Source organism: Calypte anna, chromosome 19, assembly GCF_003957555.1.
Source record: "Calypte anna isolate BGI_N300 chromosome 19, bCalAnn1_v1.p, whole genome shotgun sequence".
NCBI lineage: Eukaryota > Metazoa > Chordata > Aves > Apodiformes > Trochilidae > Calypte > Calypte anna.
This window is the reverse complement of record NC_044264.1, coordinates 9,152,700-9,177,488: the sequence shown is the minus strand read 5'-3', so window position 1 is coordinate 9,177,488 and position 24,789 is coordinate 9,152,700. Positions and strand designations below refer to the sequence as shown.

General features: G+C 42.2%; 1 protein-coding gene across 1 annotated transcript; it reads left to right on the top strand.

The window, feature by feature from the left end:
- The first annotated feature begins 684 nt into the window (after positions 1-684).
- Positions 685-23,411, top strand: PPM1D (protein phosphatase, Mg2+/Mn2+ dependent 1D). Its single transcript, XM_030462437.1, has 6 exons — positions 685-1,226; positions 7,524-7,752; positions 10,076-10,200; positions 17,316-17,506; positions 18,954-19,196; positions 21,963-23,411. The coding sequence occupies exons 1-6, from the start codon at positions 773-775 to the stop codon at positions 22,515-22,517; spliced, it is 1,797 nt and encodes a 598-aa protein (XP_030318297.1). The 5' UTR covers positions 685-772; the 3' UTR covers positions 22,518-23,411.
- Positions 23,412-24,789: the final 1,378 nt, after the last annotated feature.

The window sequence follows — 24,789 nt, the reverse complement described above, 5'->3', positions numbered from 1 at the left end:
AACTTTAGAAGCAATTCTGTTTGGCTGGTGATCTGATGATTGATCTGATAGTATAAACACCTGGAAAGCAGGAAGAGGTAGTTACCTAATGGGATTAGTAGGAATTAATAACTATAACAGGTTTTCAAATCTCAGGCACTCTCCAGTTCCCAACTTTTGATGCGTTTCTTGTTTTTTCAATGTTCTTCATTTTAACGTGGTTAATGGAAGGAACCCCAAGGCCCTGGCAGCACATAACCCATTTTACTGACTCTGGAGGGATCTTTGCAAAATTCAGCGATGCTTTATCTACACGAAGCTTCCAGCAGGAAGGGGGCTTCGGGCGGTGAACAACCCCCCTCACCGCAACTCCAGCCGGAAAAACGAAACTCGGAGGAAGCGCTAAGCCCAAACCCCGCACCACCGCGTCCCGCAGCTCGCCCATTCCAAGCGAGTCGCCCGTGGAAACCATTGTTGTGCGGGTTGCGAGCCCCGCACCGCATCCGCGCCGCTCTCCCCGCACTCCGCGCAGCGCGGTCCGGCAGGCGGCGCCATGGTGGCGGCCGGGGCGCTGCGGGGCGCGGTGCGGGCGGCGGGGCGGCAGAGGGCGCTGCGGCGCGGGGCGGCTCCCGGGCCCTGGGCTCGGCGGGGATCGCCGGGGGCGGGCGGGCGGTGCGGCCCTGCCCGAGCGGCGCCGCCGACACCAACAATAGCGCTCGGCGGCCGGCGGGGAAGCAGCGCGGGCGGGGAGCGGCGGGCGTCGTCGTCGCGCCGAGCCTCTCCCCACCCCCCCATGGAGGGGTTGTACTCGCTGGGGGTGAGCGTGTACTCCGACCAAGGCGGCAGGAAATACATGGAGGACGTGACCCAGATCGTGGTGGAGCCCGAGCCGCCGCCGCCGGCCGAACCGGAGCGCGGCCCCGCGCACAAAGGCGGAGCGGCGCCCGCAGGCCCGCGCCTCGCCGAGCCCCTCCTGGCCGAGAGCGGGCGGAGGCGGGGAGGGAGCCCGCGGACGGCCGAGGAGGACGCGCTGCCGCCCGGCTCCGGCCGTCGCCCCCGCCGCTCCGTGGCCTTCTTCGCCGTTTGCGACGGGCACGGCGGGCGGGAGGCGGCCCAGTTCGCCCGGGAGAACCTGTGGGGCTTTATCAAGAAGCAGAAGGGTTTCGGCTCGGCGGAGCCGGCCGAGGTGTGCGCGGCCCTGCGCAAGGGCTTCATCGCCTGCCACCGGGCCATGTGGAAAAAACTGCGTAAGTTCCAGGGGAGCGACGCTTTCCAGCCGCGTCCCGTCCCCTCCCGCTCGGTCCCCGCCGGGGGAGCGCTGCCGGCCCGCGGCCTTTCCGCCCGGCCGTGCCTCTCCCTTGGGTTCCTCCTTTCCGCAGGGCCCTGGGATGAGAACGAAGGGTACAGCAAATCCCTCTGCCCACCCAACCCCGAGCCGCCCGTCGCTCCCTTTCCCCCTGTGCTCCTTTTCCCTGAGCGTGGGACGTTGTGAGCCGCCTCTTTCTCCCCCCCTCTGCTCTCCCCCTGGTACTATTGTGAGTTGTGTGCTTGAAAGGCTCCATCGCTGCTGGGGGCACCGTCTGTGAGCTGGGAATAGGGAGGGGGAAAAGCGGGATGCGATTTAGGGTGTTGAATGAAGTAATTCGGTAAAACAAGAAAAACCGGAGAGTAAATTGTGGGAGAAAAGGCAGAAGCAAAGGGTGAGGACAAATTGCAGGCTGGCTGTGGTGTGTGGCTGAAGGTGGTGTGATTACAGAGCTGCAGTTTGTTTTCAGGGTGTTGCAAGTCAGACCTTCGAATAAGATTTATTGGGAGGTCTTCATCGTGTTGCCTTGAGCAGCTGCATGGAACCCCCTCCCTTAGATTGCCCTTGTCCAGAGCGTCATGAGAAGGAGAAAGAAAATAACTTCAGCAACCTTTAATTTTTTTTTTCCCCCCTGTGTCTTAATTCCAAGTGTTTCTATACAGTCCTAAAGGAAGGGTTAAAATGTGTCTGTTTCATAAAGGGTAATCATTCACTCATTTTATCATTTGAGTAGCAGGGAATGTGCAGAGTATCTGGCAAAACAGAAAACACAATGTCCTGAAGATTATATAGATTGGTTGCCTAACTGCTGTAGGGTTAGAAGTTGGAATCCTAAATAGGTAAGGGTAATGGGGAGTGAGCAGAGAGGTGACAGTATCCATGCTTGTGTTTTTGCTTCTCCATGAGGTCTAGTGAGACTGCAGAACTGAGTTTCTGGAGGGGATCTTGGCTGGTTGTTTGTTTTCTTTTTCTTGGTAAGGTGAAGGTTATGGCTTAGAATATAGTTCTTTAATGCATACTCCGTGTTGTATATTTATATATTTATTTATGTTATATTTATGTATTCAAAAAGCCCCGAAAAGGGAAAAATACTGGAGCAGTGCACAGGGTAAGAAGACAGACAGACTGGCAGGAGGGCAACGCAGTGAAATTGGATACAAACCCCAGACAGTCACTCTGACACTTGGGCTTGGGAGGCAGACAGAAAAAGCAAGGATTGCATTTAGAGCACCCTGAGGTCTCAACGAAGTGACTGGTGTGTGTGGGAGGTTGTAGTGTCAGAACAGTTTCGTTTTCTTTTTCCTTTTTCTTGAATAGCAAAATAGAGAAGTTGTACAAATACCAGGTAGTTGAGAATATACAGGGGAAGGAATAGCAAGGTTGAGGGCTCACTGATACTGGACAGAAGGGAAGTGAGTTTTAGAAGGACCAGAACTTGACCACAACCTTGGAGAAGGATGGAGTGGCACATGAGCATGGTTAAGAGAAAGATGTGTGAATGGGGAAAAGATGGTATGGGGGAAAAAGATAAGGAGTTTAGTTGTCTAGTAGCATGCCTGATCTGTTATTTATCACTCTTATGTGTGAATGCAAAATGGAGAGAGGTGGTGTGAAGTGACAGAATGCAGGAAATACTATTTTAGCAATGAGTGTTTAGCAAATAGTACTTGGGTTGTGAAACCAATTTAAATTGTTGTGAGAAACAACATAGCTCTGGCTGTGAGCATTTGATGACAGGTTTAGGTAGGCTATATAGTAAACTTCTCTCCATAGCATGTTTGCTCTTACTAATTTCTGCTGCATGTGCTTAACACTTAGAATTGCCTGGGACAAACCCATGACTATATCTAGTTCATAACTTCTGTGTTATGGTATCCCAGTGTATATTTTACTCATGGTAAATAATTTCCCATGTCATCATATGCAGAGCAGATCTTTGTGTGTTGGTGACACCATGGAAATGAAAAGGAGCTGAGTGTTTTGGTATGTTGTACCAGGGTGGTTTGGGTTTTTTGGTGGAGTCTTGCTTTGGCTGGAGTCTTGCTTCTAGTTGATGGCCATGGGAAGAGAAGCTCCTACTCAGCTGCTCTGTTCTTGGAAGCTGTGGGGTTGTCCCAGTGGGTGCCTCCTGTGATGGAAAGGAAAAATGTTGATGAGGGGAGCAGCAGAAAAATTAAGCAAAATGCCCTCTTGTCATCATTAATAATTTTTATGTTAATTCTCTAGTAATAAAATTATCTGTATGCTAAAGAGATCCTGGAGTAGAAGCTCTTACTTGAAGCCTGTTTCTAAGACTGGCAGTGATAGGGAAGGTGTTCACTAGAAGCATACCCAGGGAATCCCAGATTTTGGTGTGCCTGTACTGAGGATTGAATCGTTTGATGTTTCTTTGGCAATTAATTATTTGTGTAGCCAAGAGCTCGTTTTTAAGTGTTATATTTAGCTTGATACTATTAAAAATAATTTTCAGCATTACTAGTTACAGTTTAGAAAGGGTTGCATGCTTCTGCTCTGGTCATAACTTCCCATTAAATTTAATTGAAGCAATAAAAGTCAAATAATATTTTCATCTCTTGTGTTAACAAGGTTTTCAGTAATTTTCATTGAGAAGTTGTAATTTCAGGATTATTTTTAGAAATGCTTAAGAGTTTATGGATTTATTCTTACCCAAAAAGGACCTAAAGCACTGGAAGAGTTGCAGATTTTCAGGATGATGTAAAACTTCTTGTGGTCTGTTGCTGGATTAAAACTTTACATAACATTTAATTTTTTGAAGTTCAATAAGAGTTTTAGAATCCAACCAGTTAGTATTGTAGTTCAACTTTGTGTAAAAACAGTGAAATAAAAATGAAATACATTCTTTAGCAATTTTTGATTCCAAGAATAATGAATCATTATGAATTCCAGTGAATAATGAATTGAATCATGATCAAAAATAAACAGGAGTAGAGCATTCCCCCCCCCCAAGAAAAAACCAAACAAAAATGCTTTGGAGCAGTTGCAGATCACACATGAACCCTCATAAGTGAATTTGCTCTCTAGACTATGCCAGAGAATTTGGTTTTGTGTGACAGATGTGGTGTCTAGGTGTAGGCTGCATATTGTCCTGTAACAGATACTCTGTTCTGAGTGGGGTATTTGTTTTTAACCATTTTCTACACTTTTCTCTCCAGTCACTCCACCAGAAAAAGGGTGAAAAAAAGAAAGAAGTTATGTGAAGTTGTGTAGAACTTGGAGTCCTGGAAAGCTCCATGGATTTGTCTTGTGAAAGTGTCAAGTGTTGTGAGGGACAACTAGATTATAAATAGCTAACTTCAGATATCATGAGCACTGTGTGGCTTTTTTTCTTGGAAGGGTGGGAAGTGCATCTGTGAAACTGGAAAATGTCCTCTTTTGTGGGCAGGTATTGTGAGAGCCTGCAATGGTGCCAGTACCCTGTGAGACACAGATGTGGATTTACCTCCTCCATCTGCAGCAGCTGGGGCACTGGGCACCACTCTGTTTCACAAATGATGTGATTTTTCAGATCTCTTAATTAATCAGATTGGTGTGGTATGAAGAATGGGCAATAATTTGCTGTGAACCTATTGATGTGATGTTATAAACTCAAAAGTGGATGGCATTGAATTGTGTTATTAATGCCAGTTGTGTGCTTAAGAGAAAGCTTATGTTTTTATTGGAGTTGGTGGCTGGCCAGGTAGGAAAAAAGTGTTATATGGGTATTTAAATAAGAGTGGCAACCAGAGCTGATGTTTCTACCAGAGGAAGAGTTCAAAGTACTGTTGCTCTTAACTGTTAATCAATATATATGCTCAGTTAATTCTTCAGGAAAAATGCCTTTTGCTCATACCTGATTGTTTAGACTATTGTGGTATCTTAGAAATATAGACTTTAAAGAAAAAGTCAATATTTGTCTTTTGTTTTGCATCTAAACACAAGAAAAAGAACAAAGTAGCAAGAAGATTCTTTAAAGTTGCATTTGGTGATTTTTTTTCTTTTTTTTTTTCTGGATCATGGTAATATTGGGGAAGGGAGAAAGCTTTCTTCATGGCAGTGTCCTCTATATATAGTTTTGTTTTAGGGGTTCCATCTGGTTTACTATAAATGGTTGTTTGTTTGTTTGTTTTTCCAACTGAATAAAGGGAGAAAAGATGCAACCACGTCAAATTTCATGGAGCAAAACACTTCATAGTTCCTCTCCTAGGCAGCAGGTGACATTTTCAATTTTCTGGCTGACGTGCCAGCTGCAGAAGCAGCTGAGTTCACAAGCTCCAAGTTGCAGAAGTGAGCGAAGGGGGGTGCTTTGCGGGTGGAGGGAAAATTGCTTCAGAAAGATGTCATATTGCTTACAAGATTGATAAAAACATGCTCCTGATATGTGGGGGAGTTGGGTGCTTTTAATACTTGAGCTCAGGAGTTGTGATGATTTTGTTAGTGTCTGATGAGATAGAATCTCTAGAGAGAAATATGCTGTGCCATATAGAATATTTATCTCTAAACAGGAGCAAGCCATAAACTGAAATCCCTAGATATAGGCAGATCTAATTTCTGTTTCTGTTGAAGCCTAAAATTTGAGGCTGCTGTATCATTCTTTTTCTCACAAGTGGGTGATTTCACACTCTGTGCTCTTCATTCCCATAAAGACTGATTTGACTCTCTAATATATTTTATTGCTATTGAGAGGTTGTTACACTGACAGAAACTCATTAGTTGCAGCTTGTTTTCTGTTGAGTGTGTGGTTGAAGTCCTCATTACCACTTGGCTTCCTCCCTCATTTGCAATGTGTTAGATGTAATATCCACAGACAAAATACTTGCAATAAGCTGATTGAATGTTTGTGTTCTTCAAATAAAGCTACTCCTAGGGAGAAAGTGTATTTTAGTATTCAGAACACAAATTCCATTTTAGAACTTAAATGTTGAAATTCTGATGCAGGTTTTATCACCAGACTGTCTCAATAACTCTGCTTCTCCTTCAGCACATCTTCCATGTCCTCTCTTTTCTTACCTTGGGCATATGAACATAGTTCAGTGGCACTAGAACTTAGGAAGTCCCCAATTTTTGGTTTGTGCTTAAGAATGGAGAAGTTAGAAATATGTTTTCACAGTGAGGAAAGCCTGATGGTGTTTGGTTTGGTTTTGCTTTCAGTTTTTTCTCTTCTGTGTTTGTTGTGCCCTTGGAAAATAAATAACAGTGCTTTGGCAGTCTGGCTTGGGTATTTCCTGCAACCAGGACGGGTACCAGAGGGGAATTTTTCTGCTGTACTGTGCAAGTGTGACTTGTGAAGTGCAGAAGATAGAAAGTGACAGGGAGATGATTCTCCCTTCCTAGTTTGTCTGAAGATATGAGTGGGTGCAGTGAAGAAGAAACATGAGGTTGTTCTTGACAGTTGAAATCAAGTGATAACTGGCAAATTGAATGGTGTTTTCTGAGGGTACTGAACTAGGCAGGAGGACTGGTGTGGCTCACCTTTCCTCATCAAGGTGTTGTTTCAATAACTTGTGGAGTTTTGGAAGAAGAAAATTTGTGGAAGAGCAATTTGGAGAGTACTGTAAGAGGAAATGACCCTAAGTGATTTGAGGGCAAAGCAGTTGAGAAAGGACATTTCCCATGCATGGTTCACAGTGAAGTATTTTATTGTCCCAAATTCAAGGGATACCTTCTGGAGGAGGTGTGATTGTTGGGTTATGGACAGCATACTTAGGTAGTCTGCATTAGGAGGAAAGGGGAATAAAACAGCTGAGATGTTAATTCAACTTAAAATGTGTTTCAGCATATAGAAGAATAGTAGTTCCTTTCTGAGGGGATTAGGAATGCTCAAAAAACCTCATTACCAGTGAAATGCCTGGGCAAAATGACTTAATTTATAATGTTTCTACCTCTTCAGGCAGGGAAGTGAACAGTGGATCTTAACACCACTTGATGGATCCTCTCCAGCACCCAAGGAGCACACCTTTCCCCATATTCTAGTGATGCCTGCAGTATTACACTGGAGTAGATGGTTTCTTGAGTCCAATTTCAGTGCTTTGATAGTGGTTTTATATAAAAATTGAGTGATGTTATGAAAGCAGGAGGGCCTGAGTGGTTTGCCATCCTATAGCTAAGCACACACTGTGCTGTGACATGACACAAACCTCTGGAATTCACTTTTCACCTTGAGCTTCAGAACAGTACCAGTTTCACAGAACTGAAAACAAAGGTATTTTTATTTGCTTTATTTTTCTTTTTGTCATTGCAGCAGAGTGGCCAAAGACCATGACAGGGCTGCCAAGCACCTCGGGAACTACTGCCAGTGTGGTCATTATCCGTGGCTCAAAGATGTACGTGGCTCATGTTGGTGATTCAGGAGTGGTGCTTGGAGTCCAGGATGACCCCAAAGATGACTTCGTGAGAGCTGTGGAGGTGACACAGGACCACAAGCCAGAACTTCCCAAAGAAAGGGAGAGAATTGAAAGGCTTGGGGGAAGGTAAATGCTTTTTAATTCAGATTTGATCTCTGAGTGCTGTTTGGGTCTCTCTGGCTGAACTAGGCATAAGCTTCCTGGTTTTTCAGGAGGCAAGCAAGCTGGTGAATCTTCTAGTCTGTTTGTATTCCTTCTCTGTCTATGCTCTGTTTTCTTTCTAGCTTGTTGGTGAATAAATTAAGTGATCCATGGTTACAGAGTTGTGCTTTTTACTCGTGGTTTATGGTATAAACAGAATTTTAATTTCGTGGTGGATTCCCATGCAGCTGAGGTGTGGTTACAGTTCTAAATGTTCACTAGAAACTTTGTAAATTAAGATATTTCACCTATTTTTCATTAAATTCTTAAGAGGAGAAAACTTGCCTTTTTGTATAGATCAAGGTACCAGCTCTGGAATACCTGTTTTGTCAGTTGGTGGAAACACAGCAGCTTTGACAAAACACCCTGTAATTTCTCCTGCATTCTGCATTATTCCTGAGGTGAAAATGGCAGCTGTTCTGTTTAAGGAAAATAAATCTTAGATTTGAAACAAGATAACTTATTTGCTGTGTTTAAATAAGTGCTTACTGCATTCATACATATACATTAGTGATTTCTTTGCAGTCATGAACTGGGAGCTGTTAGAACATCTCTGTGCTTGATGTGTGTTCCCTGGGACCAAGGAGGAAAGCAGGCAGGGCACTAATGTTTGGGGACAAACCTCAGAGTTAGTGTTTGGCATGGCTTCACCAGAGCTCTCAGGTCTTGGTGGGCATGGTTTCCTTCTCTTAGCAGCTCAGAGGCAGCAGTTGGTGAAGGTTTTCCTGTTGACATCATTGCTGTGAGAAACCTGTCATTAACCTGCAGATATTTGTGTTGCTAGCAGGTGGGAGCTGATCACTTTGCTGTCTGAAAACCCTTGTTTTCAGAAGGGTTAACTTGCTGTACTGCTAGGTTAGCACTTGTAAACCTAGAGATATCCAACTTGTGTGTCTCAGAGATGGAAAGTCTCTGAAGCTTCACAGAAGTGTTCCCTGGAACTTAGTATCAGCAGAAGTGGTTAAAAAAAAAAGTCTTTGAAAAAGAAATTTTTCCTTTGAAAAAGAAGTTTTAATTTGCTTCTGTTATTCCCAAGCTGGCTTTTGCAGGCTGTTGTGAGGTGGAACTATGTAGCTGTGCTTATTAATGTCTTCTTTTTCATGAGAGAGAATGGGGGAAAGTTAATGAGAAAGCATGATTGAATCTTCTGTTAAAAATGATGCTTTCCTCAGAGCAGTCTCTGAGTGTGGGATGAGGTTGTCTTTTAGCTGAAGTTAGCTTTGTGTGGTCATTAGTTGTACAAATGGATGAGATTGATCTCTGGGATGTGGTCTTTGTGACTCTGGCACTGTGCATGCCAGAGGATGGAGCTAAACATGCCCTTGTTGTTAAGGCCTTTGAAGTCTCAGGAAGTGCATCTTGAATAGCTTCAGTATGAGGAATCTTGAGGCTGTTCCAGAGCTTCTCAGTTTCTAATTACCAATGACTGTTCCTTGGATAAAAGCTAGCTTTTAAGTATCTACTTCTTAACTTGTTGGGACCAAGGTTTGCTGGTTCCTTGTTCCATTTCCTTTGCTTTCTTGATGGCTCATACCCTCACTGTTCTTCTTGCCTCCCTGCCTCCCCTGTCTGGTAACAGCTGCCCCATTTACTTGCTCAGTAGCTTCTCTTTTGATCCTTTTAATGCCACCTGTAAGAACCAAACCCAATGCCTTGGAGCAGGTGTTAACATTCAAATACAGAGCTGTTCCCTCCCATCTTCTGCTTTCAGCAGATAAAAACTATGAACAATTCCTCTTTTATTTCTGCCTGGTGCTGTTGCACCGCTAAGGAAATCCCTACAGAAGGCTGCTCCCTTCTCTTGTTTTTCCAACTGTACTGTGCTGCTCTTCACTGCCAAACTTTGGCAGATGGAGAACACTGAGGGAGGAACTCCATGGTATTTGCACCCAAGTGAGTTGATGTTGATTGTCCTCATCTGAGGAAAGCAAATTCAGTTTTGCTTTTTTTCTGACAGATAAAAAAGATACCCTTACATCTGGTTGTTGCAGCCAGCCAGAATTTCTTCCAGGTCTTAATTCCCCTGCTTTTTCTTCTGCCCTTCATGTCTCAGTTTTCTCTTTGGCTTCATATGAAATGAAACTAAGTGATACCGTGTGTGTTTGGAGAGATTTAATTGCGCTGCGGACTTCCCGGAGGGTGCTGCTGTTATTGACTCCACATTGACATCCCTCCATTTGCATAACTGAATTTCATGCTGTTGTTTCCAGTCCTTTTTAACCCTTGCCTCTTTTCTTGATGCTTTTAGTGTGATCAACAAGTCTGGTGTCAATCGTGTTGTGTGGAAGAGACCTCGTGTGACTCACAACGGCCCCGTGCGCCGCAGCACCGTCATTGACCAGATCCCCTTCCTGGCAGTTGCCAGAGCACTGGGTGAGTCCTGCCCCTTTTGGAAAGTGAGACACCACTGCAGACAGGCTACCAGAACTGAGCTAGATACTGGTTTGTCCAAACATAGTTTAGAGGGATTTACTTGCTTGCCTTGATTACAAGGCCTTTGGAAAGTTTGGGCCTTTTAGAAACATTTTTTCAATACAATTTGGATTTCATTTTTCAAATCAAGCTGTAAAAGATGTCCTTGAGTGAAGGAATCACCCTGTAACATGCAGGATTTTCAACATTGGTCTTACAAGGGTGGTACTTCACTTCTGTTGCAAATAAAAATGTACAAAGCAGTATGTACCTCCCAGATGGAGAGCACCTCTGTCTTTTTATTACTAAAATAGTGAGACTAATTTTTGACTGGGTGGTAGAGTAAGTTCTGCTGCATAGCACATGAATTTACTTTGTCCTTCTGTTTGTGGTGGATCTCTTTCTTATCACAGAATGAACAAAGGGATGAAAATCAAGTCTGTTTTTTCTGTAGCTTGCCTGTGCAAGAGTATTAGTAATGAGAAACTATCTTTGAGGAACACTTCATTTAGAGGACAAAAAAAGGCATGTCACAGTACCTAGCAGACTTGATATGAGTGGTTTTCGGGAAGGACTTTATAAATCATCTTTGGCTATGTCTTGCTTGTGAGTATTAGTGTTTTCTGGCCAGGTTTTTTCCTTAAATTTCATTGCAGAATTGAGATCTTCTGTAGTTAATTTTATTTTCCCTTTGCTCCAGCGAAGATTTTTTTTTAATGATGATATACCCAGTGTATGTTTGATTTTATGGGAATGCAGTATCCTTAGTTTTCACCTGTGAAAACTGCCCTGTGACTTGATTCCCTCTTGGCAAGCTTGGACAGTTACGTGATAGTGTTGTCACTGTTCCTAGATCAGCTGGCAGTGTGTCATGAGGACAGTCTGTTCCTGGGTCTGTGGTTGTCTTGATAATTTTATAGCATTGCTGTGTCTTATTTTAAAGGCAGTGTTATCTGTTCCACATGGATTTGTCCAGTGCTGTTATGAATCTTGCAGTGATAACATTGGAAAAGATATCTGTCTGTCAAGGAAGGAGGCAGAAGTGGTTAGGTGGCTGAATGGTTATCTTTTAATACAAAATAAACTTTAATTTTATGAGCGTTCTTCTCTATATCTTACAAGTCTTTATTATGTGTCATAGTTTAGGCAAGAGGGATGCTTCTGAGTCAGTAAAACTGACAGAGTTTGGGAAATCCCTCAGAGTTAATAAATAACAAGCAAACGGACATCTTCATCCACTGAGCAGCATACCCCTCTTTTCCTCTTCTCTGCAGAAGGGTGTGTGTGTTCATAACAGATTACAATAATCCTATGCTTAATTTTGGTGAATCTTTCACTCCTGTTATTATGAATTTATTGTTTGTCTTAATAGCTCAATGACTTGTGATCTGATTGCTCTCAGCAAGTTAAACAAAAGGCTTCAGATGGGTTGTGTGTGCAGATGGGGGTCCAAGGAATGATGGATCTCAGACCTCTGTTACGTTTTTTTTTTTTCCCCATTACATTGATGAAGAGGGTTACTGGAGAGTTTCAGGTCCAAGGACTGAGAACACCCTTCTTTTAAACAATTTTTTGTTTCAAAAGTTAGCAGACTTGAAAGTTTTAGAAGAGGGCTTTGGCATCTTCAGATCAGGGAGAAACAGGAGACAATGTGACAGGGATTTGGTGTTTGCCTGTTCCAAGGAGCCTCTTCCCATCCCCTTCTGAGGTGTGACAAACCTCCAGGAGGAAGGCACAAAGCTGCTCACCCTGTGGGCACCCAGATGGTGCACAGACGCTCACAGTTTGGAAACAGGATTTAACTTTTCAGTGGCCAGCATGCCCCTTACCCTGCTCACAAAAGACCTACCACCACTAAAGCCATTTGCATTCACACTTGGAGGCCTCCATGACCTCTTGGCTGGCTCCCAGGTTGCTGCCCTGGCTGGCACAGTGCTGCAGCCTTGGAGCCTCTCCAAGCAGAGTAATAACTGTCAGTGTTGACATCCAGGGGTTACCAATGCTCCAGTCAGTCCCACTAAGGTCTAGCACACTGATTCTTTTTGCAAATGCCAACCTCTGCTGTTATTCTTGAGAGAAATCCCATGCAGATCCCAGACTGGCCAAGAATTTTTAAGTAGGGAAGCAAGAGTTTCTCAACACTCTGCACCATGGAGAGAAACCTGGAGTTGTGAATTTACTGTCTGTCAGCAGATAATCTTCCCATTTAAAAAAACCCTCAAATGTTGAACACTTTTTGTTGTTTTTTTAAATTGTCTTTTCTCTTGCAACACTTTAATGACACTGATGTAGTCTCATCCCTCTTCCAGTCTAGCACTCATTGTTAGGAGTACAGTAGAAGTTTTATAAATAGCAGGAATAAAGCACTGGAAAAGTGTTGCATTGGCCAAATACTTGGACAGAAGAAAGGGCAATAGAAGTCCCTCTGTCCAGATTAGTTCTGTTGACATTCCCTTTGGTGTTCTGATTGTCTGCAGTGTTTTCCTTCCTCAAAATAAGCATTTGTGGTATGTGCTTTTTATTACTGCTGCTTCACATGACAGTAATGAGTGCATTTCTGTAATGTGTAATATATTTATATCCCTATAACAAGTCAAATATTTAGGCTTCATTCTGTCTCTAAAGTATCTGCTGCTTTTACAGATTTTAAGCCTTCTAATGAAATATTTTAAACTGTAGCAGAGTATTCTGCATTTTAAACATTACTACTTCTGCTAACCTGTTCTAAACAAAAACATTTTTCTTCATACCAATTGGCCTTGTGGGAGAGATGGCACAGGATTCATAAGTATCTCTGGATTGCTCACCTGAGGACTTGCTGCCCCTTCGGATCAGATGAGCATTTTGTTCCCCGAGACTGTAATCAGATGCTTGGGGGAAGGAGGCATCCTGGAACCTGGGTGTTCTGAAGAGTCTGTGCATTCCATTGCACCATGTGTTGGTTCTTGCCTCCCTGTGGAGACAGGAATTCTGTGGCACTCAGGAAGGTGTAGGTGGTGTAGGGCTCCTGTGAGCACATTGATGTCTGCATGTCCTGGGGAAAGGAGCTGCTTTTTTCTTTCTTTCCTCTGATTTTGCCAACAGAGATGAGCAGTCATGGTGAAGACTGCCTTATGAGCAGCTTTTAATTCATCATTTAAATGCAATGTTTTCTCTAAATTGCTCTTGAAATGCTGTTCTCTTGCCTGTGCTTTCCTCTTCTATGTAGTGTTGAGGGTGGCATTCTTTCAACAGGACTGAAATAGGATGGAAAAGCCAATCCTAAAAAAAGTAATCCTAAAGGAGTAGGGAAAATTTTCAAGCCTCAAGCTCTTCTGTGGAACTTTCCTGCTTGCTGCTACCTTCGGTTTTGTCCTCTTCCCTCAGACTGAGCAATCCTCAGCCATTCCGAGGCTGTGTGAAGGGGACATCGCGTTGCTTCCATCTTCAGGCTGCTGTGAAGATGCCCTCTTGTGGCTCCCCTGAATTTTGGTGGAAATGTTTTCCACCCCAGCTCAGCCCTGAATGGTTTTAAGTGGTTCCTGCCTGTGTCCTTGCTGAGGTTTGTCTCACTTCCTAGCAGCACTGGCACATGGGCAGTTCAAAAAGGAAGTTCTGCTCTTTGTACTCACAGACGTTGAAGATAAAAACTTTGATTTAAATAAGATCTGGGATTAATCAAACTGGGTTTTTTTTGTTTTGGACTGACTTATGAAAGTAAACTGTTTTCCTCTCTATTAAAACCAAAAGATATTTTTGTATTCAAAGCAGCATGCTCCAGAAACATAAATGAAAGACTTGATTTATATGATTCCTGGACATACTTTTGCTGTAAGGCAGCTTTGGGCTTAATCCAATCCAGTCTACTTAGATGATTGGTGTTTTTGTTTGGAACTTCAAGTACTTTCCTGCCAGCAGCTGAGTTACAAGTAGGGTTTTTTCACTATATTTTAAAAGGTAATGGTAGGCAGATAAGCCTTTTATTATGGGTAGCTAAATGAGTTTCCTGCTCCTTTAGCATATTATTTCAAATGTCTATGAGATGTGAGATGGAATATAATTTTTGTGTAGATCTCAGTAGTTCAGGCCATGACTAAGAGGTATGATTTTTCTGGAAGATCTGAAAGGATCTACTTCAGTACAGATTTATTTTTGTTTGGAAAAGATACATGAAAGCCCCAGCTAAAAAAAAATAAATAAATATTCCTGTTGTGTAAATTTTTAAAGAACAAGATTTTTTAAGCTTTGTAAACATTTGTTTTTTAATTTGAAACAAAAATAGTATGGCTCACAGAGTGGAGGCTGAGCTTGGCATTCCAGGGCTGTAATATTAGCTTTTGACATATCACATCATCTTGCTGTCTTGGCTCTCCCATCTGCTAAAGGGTCACTTGTCTGTCTGCTTGCTCTGGGACAGAATGAAAGCTTTCCAAACCCTTTGAAAAGTCTAGAAGAAAGTGTAGGTTGCCTTCTGGCTTACTGTTCTCTGCCTTTTTTCCTTCCCAGAACTGTATCAGAGGGTGTCATGTTAAAGTGACTTTTCCTGAGGTTGTCAAATACTCCTCAGCCCCTGTGGATGCAGTGCTCTCCAGCTGGCCAGAGAAAGCTACACAGCTGACATCAGTATTCTATCTATGCAGCAGCTCTAAAAAGCATTGGCTTGATCTGTAAGTGCTCTGCCCTTTAGGAAAAAAAAAATAATAAATTGAAATAGTGCCTCACTGAAGTGTCATGAGTTGGCCTTTAGTGGCTTGGACTTCAAGGATCTGTCTGTGAGAGTTACTCCAAGTTTCTGCCAGGGGTCACTTGTCTGCTTCATCAGACTGAGTTCCTGGGAGTACTGGCAGTGTCCTTCTAGGCTGAGGAAGGAACAATCTGGATTTTTCTATAAGCTTCTATATGTGGGAGTCAAAGAACAAAAGCTTGATTGTTTTGTTTGTGACATCTAGAGCCCCAGTTAACTTCTGGTAGCTCCAGACTTGTCTGGAGTTGGTCAGCCAATACTTGATTGAGCTTTAATATTGTTCCATCATACAACTTTGTAAATATTGTGTATTTCCTAGGCATTTTTGAGCTTGATTAGATGATGAGTACAGTTGAATTTAAAACTCAGAGAATCTCACTGTACATTTCCAGCAAACTTGGAATGCTGCTTTGACAGAGGTGGTGTTACAGGAGAATAGTTGAAAGAATGTGTTTTGCCAAAAAAAAAAAAGAGCATGTTTAATAAACTTAGTCTTGGAGCTTTGAGTCCTTGGTCTGGTTGTTACTCAGCTGTTCCCTCAGGAAGAGCAGCAGATGGGAATGATGACATGGATGTAGATGAACCAAAATTAAATAGCATCAGGTTATTTTTATCACACAGCACAGTATTTTTGATTAAAAAAATGATTCAGCTAATAACATTTGTCATTTCTCCTAAACAAGTATGAACAAGCTAGCTATTAACAGCATAAAAATATTATGGGTGTTGGAAATTAATGCTGCTGCTTCCAAGATCTAGTTGTTGCAGGATCCTGAGTTTATTTTTGTTTATTTTTACCCGCTGTGTCCATGACAGGTATGATGTGAAGAACTCTGAGTGCACAGACTTCTTGTGGCAGTTCATATACAATAATTACTGTGCTGGAGCTCAACTCTTCTGTCACAGTGTTTATTTTGATGTTGTTGCCAGCTGGCTTGCTTTGCTGGGAGTCTGGGAGGGAGAGTGCACCTCTACACAAGCAGACTTGTCTTTTAATTAGCACTTATTAGGAGCATGTGTTTGTCTGCTGCAGTGGAGGTGAATTGGTACTTTAATGAGGATGGACCATCTCTGCTTGCTATGGTGCACTAATTGAGTTGGAGTATTCCCTTTCCTGATTCTGGAAGAGTCTTTTCAACCAGTTGATAGCTTAAGGCAAAGCTAATGGAAGGAAGTAGGAAAACAAAAAGCTTATTTATTATCTTGAAAAGGGTGGTGAAGGCTGTGGGCATGCTTTCTGAAGCCCACAAAAAGGAAAATAAAAAAACCCCCTGACAAAACCTTGCTCTTCAGCTGTAGTTCTTAAGCTTCTGTATGCTTTTCAACTCTGACATTTTAATTAATTTCCACTTTTAAAGCCATGTGTGCTGCACAGAAAAACGTAGCCAGTGGTTGCAAGTAGTGATGTTGTTTAGTTGCATATGGCCATAGGAAGTAGTGGATAAAGTTAAAAAGGAAGGGAAGGTGTTAGTGCAAGGTACTTTTAAGTCCCAACCTTAGAGAAAGCTTTTCTTTTTTTCCAATAATGCATTTGGAACTGCATTTTTATGACAGAGTGGTTTTTATTTGGAGGAGGCACTTGAACCCATGGATGTTGTGGTTCAAATGTGGTACTCAGATTCAGCTCAGTTACTGGTAAGGTGACCCCAAACTCATTCTCACAGCAAGGAAGATTTAAAAATAGAAAGGTTCACTGCATGAGGCTCTCATTTTCTGCTTTCCTGCTGGAAGACAGGAACACTTCTTGTGTTCCTGTGGCCTTTTTCCAGCTCCAAAATTTGGCACATGGTGTTCAGCTGGGAGGAGGCTTTAACACAGCACTGAGTGGCTCTGAAAGTGATGCTGATGCTGGAGAGGGAGCAAACCCCAGCCTAGTTCTAGACACAGTTGCATGATTCCCTCTATGAGAGGTGAGGATTTTGTCCTCCAGTGTTTAAGCTGTACCAAGAACTGGAAAGGCAGAGTTTTGCAGGTTTGTGGGTTCAACAAAGTAAGGATTACTTCTTTTTAAGGAGAGTTGTAGTTGTTGAGGTAGATGAGTACCTAGAAAGCACTGAAACCTCCATATCTAAATTAAAATCTATTATTTCCTCTTTTTCTAAAAATGAGAGTTTCAAGAGAGCCAAAGAGCTCCTGTAAACATGGATTGGTTTGAGTGTGTTTTCACTGAAATTGTTAGAGATTAATAAATAAAATTTGAGTGACAGCAGGAGAGCAGTGATTGTGCTGAAGTGACTGTGTTACTGCTGGTGACTTGAGAGTGGTGGCAGCTGTTTTCATGGGAATGTTTTCCTCTGGTTTCCAAGATTAACATTTTCATTTGTAATAGTTCAAAACCATTGTTCTTCACTAGGGGATCTTTGGAGCTACGACTTCTACAGTGGTGAATTTGTTGTGTCTCCTGAACCTGACACAAGTGTGCACACAATTGATCCCCAGAAGCATAAATATATTATCCTTGGCAGTGATGGACTGTGGAACATGATCCCACCTCAAGATGCCATCTCCATGTGCCAGGATCACGAGGAGAAAAACTACTTCATGGTGAGAGCAGTGGCTAGAAGTCATTGTGGACATTTAATACCTTTTTTTTCTAAAAATTGCTTAGTCTGCAGGTATGAGAAGTACCTGACAATGGTGGTGTTGCTTAAGCTTCTTAATTTTGCCACAGTGTGTAAGTTGTTACCATGTGGCTCACACTGTGCTTGTTTACATTGGTTAAATTATTAAGTTGTTATTTTGGGGAAATTTGACTACCAGAGTAATTTGTGTGAGTAATAAAGAATATGACTTGTCCTTAGCTAAGAATATTATACAAAATATTGTCTGAAAATGAAATTTATTTCACATTAAGATGTATGTTACAGTGCAGACTCTTGTTTATTGGTTTTACATGATTTGTTTAAAGTCTGAATTAAATTCTTCTCTGCTTTATTTGCCAAAGCAGTTGAGAATTTAGGTAGTGGAGCATCTGAGCATCAGATAGTAAATAATCTGTCAACTCCCTGAGAGACTTTTTGGGTGACTGCAGGGTATGTTATAACCAGGCTATTTATGGAAGTGATTGCATCAGTTCTATGGATTAAAACACCCACCTATCCACGGGCACTGCTGCAAACTGATTTTAAGGTTACCAGTTCTCATTTTGGATGTGGCATGAAGGGCCAAATCTATAGAACAGGAAAGAAGTGAACCTTGTTGCACACAGTTATCCAGGTGTGGAGAGTGTGGCAGCTCTAAACTGATTCCTGGCTTCAGGATTTCCTAATTGCCCTTGCCCAGCCTTAGCATGGCCCCTGGATTTCACTTGATGCCTTAGCCACAGACACGTGTACATCTGTGAGTCTTAAGTCTGGAAGTGAATGAGAGAGATATGGCATGAAGCAATCTCTGCCATCTTTGGTATTTTTGAGGAACCCACCCATGTGGCAAATTCTCTCTTTGATGAAGATGCAAACTTTACTGCAAACTGGACAGAAATTTCTTGGCAGACTTTGCATGATAGTTGCAAAGAAAATAAGAACAGCAGCCTCCCAAAGTACATTTGTATGGGAATTGGACATCAGCAGCATCAGTTGAAATCACTGTCTGAAAGGTCTCTTAAATGATACACTAAAATACAGAGGAAACCATGACACAACCCTTTGGAAAAGTGAGATCTTCCAATAGCTGCAGATTTTGAAGGCCAGATTCTGATGGATGGGTCTCAACAGCTTTTTGTTAATTATAAATTCAAAAGTTGGACCTTGTACTCAGATGTATTGAATTAATCTAATAGAACAGACATGACATGCAGACTTTTGATATTTTTTGATAAAACTTAAAACCTTAAGAAGACAGACACAGTTCAATCAACCTTCCCTCCGTGTTTCTGAAGCGAGCTACTTGAGCAGATGAGATGATACAGCTCTTAAGCTGGGCTGTATAAACCCTCTTCCTTTTATCAAGTGGTCCTGATTGCTTTCTCTGCCCCTTTCTTGTACCCGTGCAGGGCGAGCACCGCCAGTCCTGTGCCAAGATGTTGGTGAACAGAGCGCTGGGCCGGTGGCGGCAGCGCATGCTCCGTGCAGACAACACCAGTGTCATTGTCATCTGCATCTCCCCGCTGCAGGAGGGCAAAACCAACTTGGAAAATGATGAAGAGCTGTATCTCAACTTGGCAGAAGGTCCCTGCTACAGCAGCCCTGATCCCAATGTCATGACTCCCTCTCGCTGCCGTACCCCCACTGTCAAGGTAACGTCTGTTTTTCAGCGTGTTAAATGTCCCACAACTTGTATGGAACCTCCCCTTTTCTCCTGGGAGTTCCTTCTTTCTACTCAGCTTACTGAGATGTGTAGGATCAAGGACTAAGGTAATCAGACTGACCTTTGCCAATGACTGAAGTAATACTTCTAGAAACTGACTGACCTGTCAACTTAACAACTACTGAATGTGCTTTTATTTGTTTTAACTGCAATGGGCTGGGCAGTATATATGGCTAGATAATACATTTCAGCTGTAGGACAGTAATTTGTCAGTAATTAACTGGCCATACTGCAAATAATTCCATGTACAAAGCTTTGGAGAAGCAGATGAACTTGTAACCACATTTCTTAAAAGTCTTTGGAACACTAAAGACAGAGTATTGAAGTATAAGTGTCTCATAGTGAATTTAGATACCTTTTCACAACTCTTACAATCCTATTCATTTATCAATAGCTGTTGATTTGTGTGCCCTCCTCAGTGTAGAATTGAGTACTGTAACTTCATGCCTAGAGTTCACACAACTTTAAATGCAGTTTCCAAAAAAGTTCTTCTAAATCCCCCACAAAATCAGAAGTTGGATATTGAAAAGGAGGGGTCAGACTGTGGGGATCAGAGGTTTAAAAAAGGAAAAAAACCCCAGTATGTCCCCATGGAGAATTAAGTTGGGTGACAGCACAGCTTGTGTTCCTGCCTTGCCATGAACTTGTACAGCTTGCACAGCTGGTGAATTGCAGACTGCTTGTGGATGTGTTCTTCATCTTGGTGTGGCTTGGTTGTGGGATTTTTTTTTAAGGCAACCCATGGGTTAATGTCTTCAAACACACACTGTTGTAAAGAATGTTTTCTTTCTGCATTGAGAGATCTTATTTGCCTCTAGTTGATTTAATGTTCCTCATTAGAGGAAAAGATGTTGTAATACAAGGTCTTCCTTCAGGTTAGAAGTTTTAACCATTAACATAAAGCAGAGCTGTTGAGAAGGTTTTTTGTTTGTTCTTCCCTGTAATAACTGCAGAGTGGATGTTTGTTTCAGTAATTACCATCTGTTTTTAATTTAAGGGACTGTCCTTTGATGTTCTGTAATATCTCTGGATAACTGTCCTTTGGGCAAAGTAAAAAGCAAGCAAAAATTGGAAAGGGAGTCCCTAACATTCCCATGGTAGAAACAAGCTGCTAATAAAATGGCAAACTCAACCTTTCTGTCTCCTTCCCTTTCATCCAGTGTAGCAAAATAAATGAAAAGAACTTAAAATTTAGGAAAATCTTGTCTGGACAGTTCAGCAAAATGAGGACATGGCAATGGAAAGGAAACTTGCACTGTTACCTCCAGAGAACTGCAAGAAGCACGGACTGCCTTGATTCTTGACAGCTGCTACCTTCCAAAACAATTCAAATAAAAGTTTCTCTATTAAACAGAAGTGTGTCTTATTTGCATATCCTTCTGGCAACAAGGACTAACAACAAATTAATCCAAATATTCCTGAGGCCAGTGGTAAAGTTTGATGGATTAGACTGCTCAGAAATGAATTGGTGGTTCATGTCTAATTTTTCTTGTTGCACCACTTCCTAGCAGCCCAGCCTCTGATTTCATTTGTCTTCCCAAAGCTTTGTCCCATCTCAATTACTCATACCAGGAAAAGAAGAAATGTTACACTGACTTACTCTGATGCAGCTGTGTGTGCATTTGAGTTTTTAGCATATTATTTTCTCAAAACAGTCCTTGCTATTTACCTCACAGTGATGGTACAAACAGTAACATGGCCTCGAAATTTACTATTGAAGGACTTGCTGAGTACCTAGGGATTTCCTCACAATTAAATTGTTAATAAGGTCATAATTTGTCTCTTCAGGGCACTGCATAAATGCTTGTTTTCTTTATCCCCCTGTGGTTAGTGAAAGCAAGTACTGTCCCCATTTTTGTTGGGAAAAGCAAGAATGAAGGAAAACCACATCTCAGGAGAGCTGAGTAGCTGAAGGGAGGGCTGGAGCTGAGTGTGTCCCTGGCTCTTGGGACATCATCTTGGGAGCAGCCTGTCTTCAGGGTGCTTCAGGGAGAGTGGAAGGATGTGCTGTGAGCACTGGAGTTGCTTTCTTTACAACTTGCAGAGCATGAAACCAGGCAACAAAATGTTACTTCACACAGCAAACAGTAACTCTGTTTTTAGAATAGCTTTGTCCTAAGCTTCACTTCTCTGTGAGCAATCAGGACACCTATAAAAAAGAGTTTGTCAGCCTGGTTATGCAGTAACTGAGAATGGTAAATGTAGCAAAGGTCAGAAGGCTTTTTCAGCTGTTTGCCCTAATAGTGTTTGGCCATCTGGCGTGTAAAAGCTTTGGGAAGGAGTAGAGGTGTGTGTGTTGCACTGTCTGAAGGAGGGGGGAGTCAAGTCTGCATGTTGGGAAATGCTACTGCTGGAAATCATGGGACAGATGGCAGCAAAAAGGAAGGTGTGGAGGCTGAGTACAGCCTCTGAATGGAAAGCTGAAGTGTCTGCCATTTGAGACACTCACAAATTGGGTGATTGAAATAAATTCTTATTTGAAGCTGGGGTGCACAAAGTATCAAGTTTCAGAGCCACAGTCTCAATCTGTTTTTACCTGGCATTGTGGAGAAAAAAGAACTCATTTTGGAGTAGGATTTTTCAGTCCCTGATAAAGTTCAGAGAAGTTCTGTCACACACTGTCTCCACCCTCAAAGGGTAATGCATGTGAAATAATTATGTTTATGCCTAAATATTTTTTTTCTTTTCCCCTCAGCTTTTAGAAGATGATCCATGGCCACGACTGAACGCTTCTGAGCCTGTTCCTCCCCTCATGCACAGCAACACGATCTCAGAAAAATATTTAGAGCTGCCAAACGAGATTGCCAAAAGCAGTTTCCCTTCATCAGGAGCAACCCTGAAAGATTCAGGCCCCCAGGAGGAGAAGAGCAGCAAAGCATTGGCTTTGAGGACACAGGAATCCTACAGCAATGGTTTGTCAGTCAGCCTCTCCCCTTCCAACTCCACAAATTCAGGCACGGACCAAAAAGGCTTCAAGGTGTCCCCTAACGGCCCAACAAAAACCCAAGACGCAGAGAGGACGCCCACAGCAAACTTTAAAAGGACATTGGAAGAATCCAACTCTGGCCCAGCTGTGAAGAAGCCAAGACGTGGCCTGAGTCGTGCCATGAGTGGCCCAGCAGAAGGAATCTCCCCAGCCCCGCAGCGCAAGAACTCGGCCAAGCTGACGATGCGGCGCAGCCTGCGGGGCCAGAAGAAGCTCAGCAGCTCCCTCTTCCACCCACCCAGGAAAGCAGTCTGTGTTTGCTGAAGGGCCCCTCTGTGTTTTGGTCTGCTTAAAATTGGGAAAGTTGGTGCAGAAGTTTGAAACTCTTCCCCTTTTGTGTTTTTTTTCTAAGTAGGAAACTTTTTTTTTTTTTTTTGGTATCCAACAGCTTTATCTCCCAGCCTTGTACTTGCTTGTATTATAAGTGTGAATTTTGTAGATGTGTAGGGTATAAGTCACTGTAAAATGTGTGTAAATTTGTATTCCTTCATATAAATGTAGTCTCTTTTCTTCCTTGTATAATTGTTACAGCGGGGCTAAACCTTGTTTAAAAAAAAAAAAATTCCTTTTTGTTAATTTACTGAGGTCATGAATTTGTATACGCTTCTTGTGATGAGAATTTCACAACTTTTTAACAAAAGTAAATTATTAAACAGAATGGAAGATATGTATTTTCGTAGTACTATATGTTCCACCTAAAGTGTGTCTTTTTAGAATACACTAGGTCTATATTTTGTTTCTAAATTTTAGATTTCTCTACTCAGAAATGAAATGTACGTGGAAGCGGAGATGTTGAGTCTTGCTTTACACAGCTCAATGTTGATTTCTTTCTGTCAATTAAAATACTATGCAGTATCTTACTTAGTGGTATTTTTTGTAACATTAATCATCAAAGTATTTAGCAAAAAAAGTGTGTGTTTGGATACTTCCAGCTCCCCAAAGCATCCTATGAAGCCATTCCCATCCCCTCTTATAAATGATGGCATTTTTACCCAGGCATAACTGTATGCCCCACAGAAGTATGGATTTTCTGCTATTCCAATACTGATGGTGCTGCTAATACAACTTTCAATACAACTTCTTAAATTATTTGGACTCTTTTCATTGAGTATGTGGACCATGTGTATGTTCACTTCAATAAAACACGTGAAAATTTGATGGGGGTGCCTTTTTTATTTTAATTTCAACCTTAAGTTCTGTTGAGCACAATCATCTTTCTTTTGAATTCAACAAAATCATTGAATATTCCCCTTTCTTCACTCTGGCTCTGTGCCTTGCAGAACAAGACATCCCCCAACTGATGGGATGAACTGCTTCTGGCACTTGATGCTGGATACTTCACTGCAGCAATATATAACCTGAGGGTTTTTTTTTTCTTTTTAATGGGGAAGTAAAAGGCCAGTGTTTTATTCCAGGGGCTAGGGTGGTTATTTATAGAATCTAATTCTTTACTGCTAGAACAATAAAACATGGGTTGAAATCAGGCCTGTTCCCATGGTTACAGAAATCCTAGAAGGGGGGAATTGTACACTTTGTGGAATTCTCTTTCATCCATCCCATGGATGCAGCACAATCTTAGCAGATGAAAGGAACATTTTGTCCAATGTGGGCCCTTCAAGAATTTATTTTCATGTCCATGGGATGTAACCTGTGGGTAACAAAGCTTTGCTGTAACTGATACTACAATTTTAGAGTGGGTACCTGGGGGGGGAGCAGTATATAGAGGCTGGCAGCAGCCTTCTAGACTTACCCAGCAACAATCTATGCCACAAGCTAAGTTAATAATTGTTTTCAATTTAACCTCATGACATTCAACCTTTTCAAGAGGACTGGTCACAGTAAAGATGCTGATGTAACACATTAATTAGATGAGTGTCTGTGTTGCTGCTAAGTAGGCAGGAAAGGAAAGGACTGGAGCAGTTCTCCCAGTGGTTTTGTTGTTTATAGAAGCAAAATTCAAATTTTCATCAAATTCTGTATCATTCATGACCTCATTCCTCCTTCTCCCATATCCTCACAGTGGTTGTAGCGGGGTGTCTGTAGCTGGAAGGGCTTTTTCCACTTTTAATGAACGAATAGCCTACAATTTTTCCTGGGAAAGCTGCTGCAGGTGGTCAGGTTAAACACTGAGCTTTCAACTTGTTTATTCTTCTGAAACCAAGCACCAGTATGTGGAGGAAGAGTTGTGTATCATCAACAACCTGAAAGCCTGCGTGAATTGCATCACCTCTTGGGAAAAAGACCTTGTAGGACCACTGCTCTCCTATATTTATTTATTTATTCATCTATTTATTTACTTTTTCTCTAGAAGACAATTCTGTCAGGCAACTTAAAGCTGAGAAGCCACCATCAGAAATTTTCTCTATGATGAGAGCCACAAAGCAGGGCTCCTGCTGCTCTACCCTCTTCAGCAAGGCTATAGGTTTTGGGTTTTTTTTTTACGCTTAGGTAATACCTTTTGCTTACAGAAGATGCCCCCATCCTGACTCTCAGGGACCACCAACCAGAGCCTCAACCTCCCCGATGGAAAGAGCTG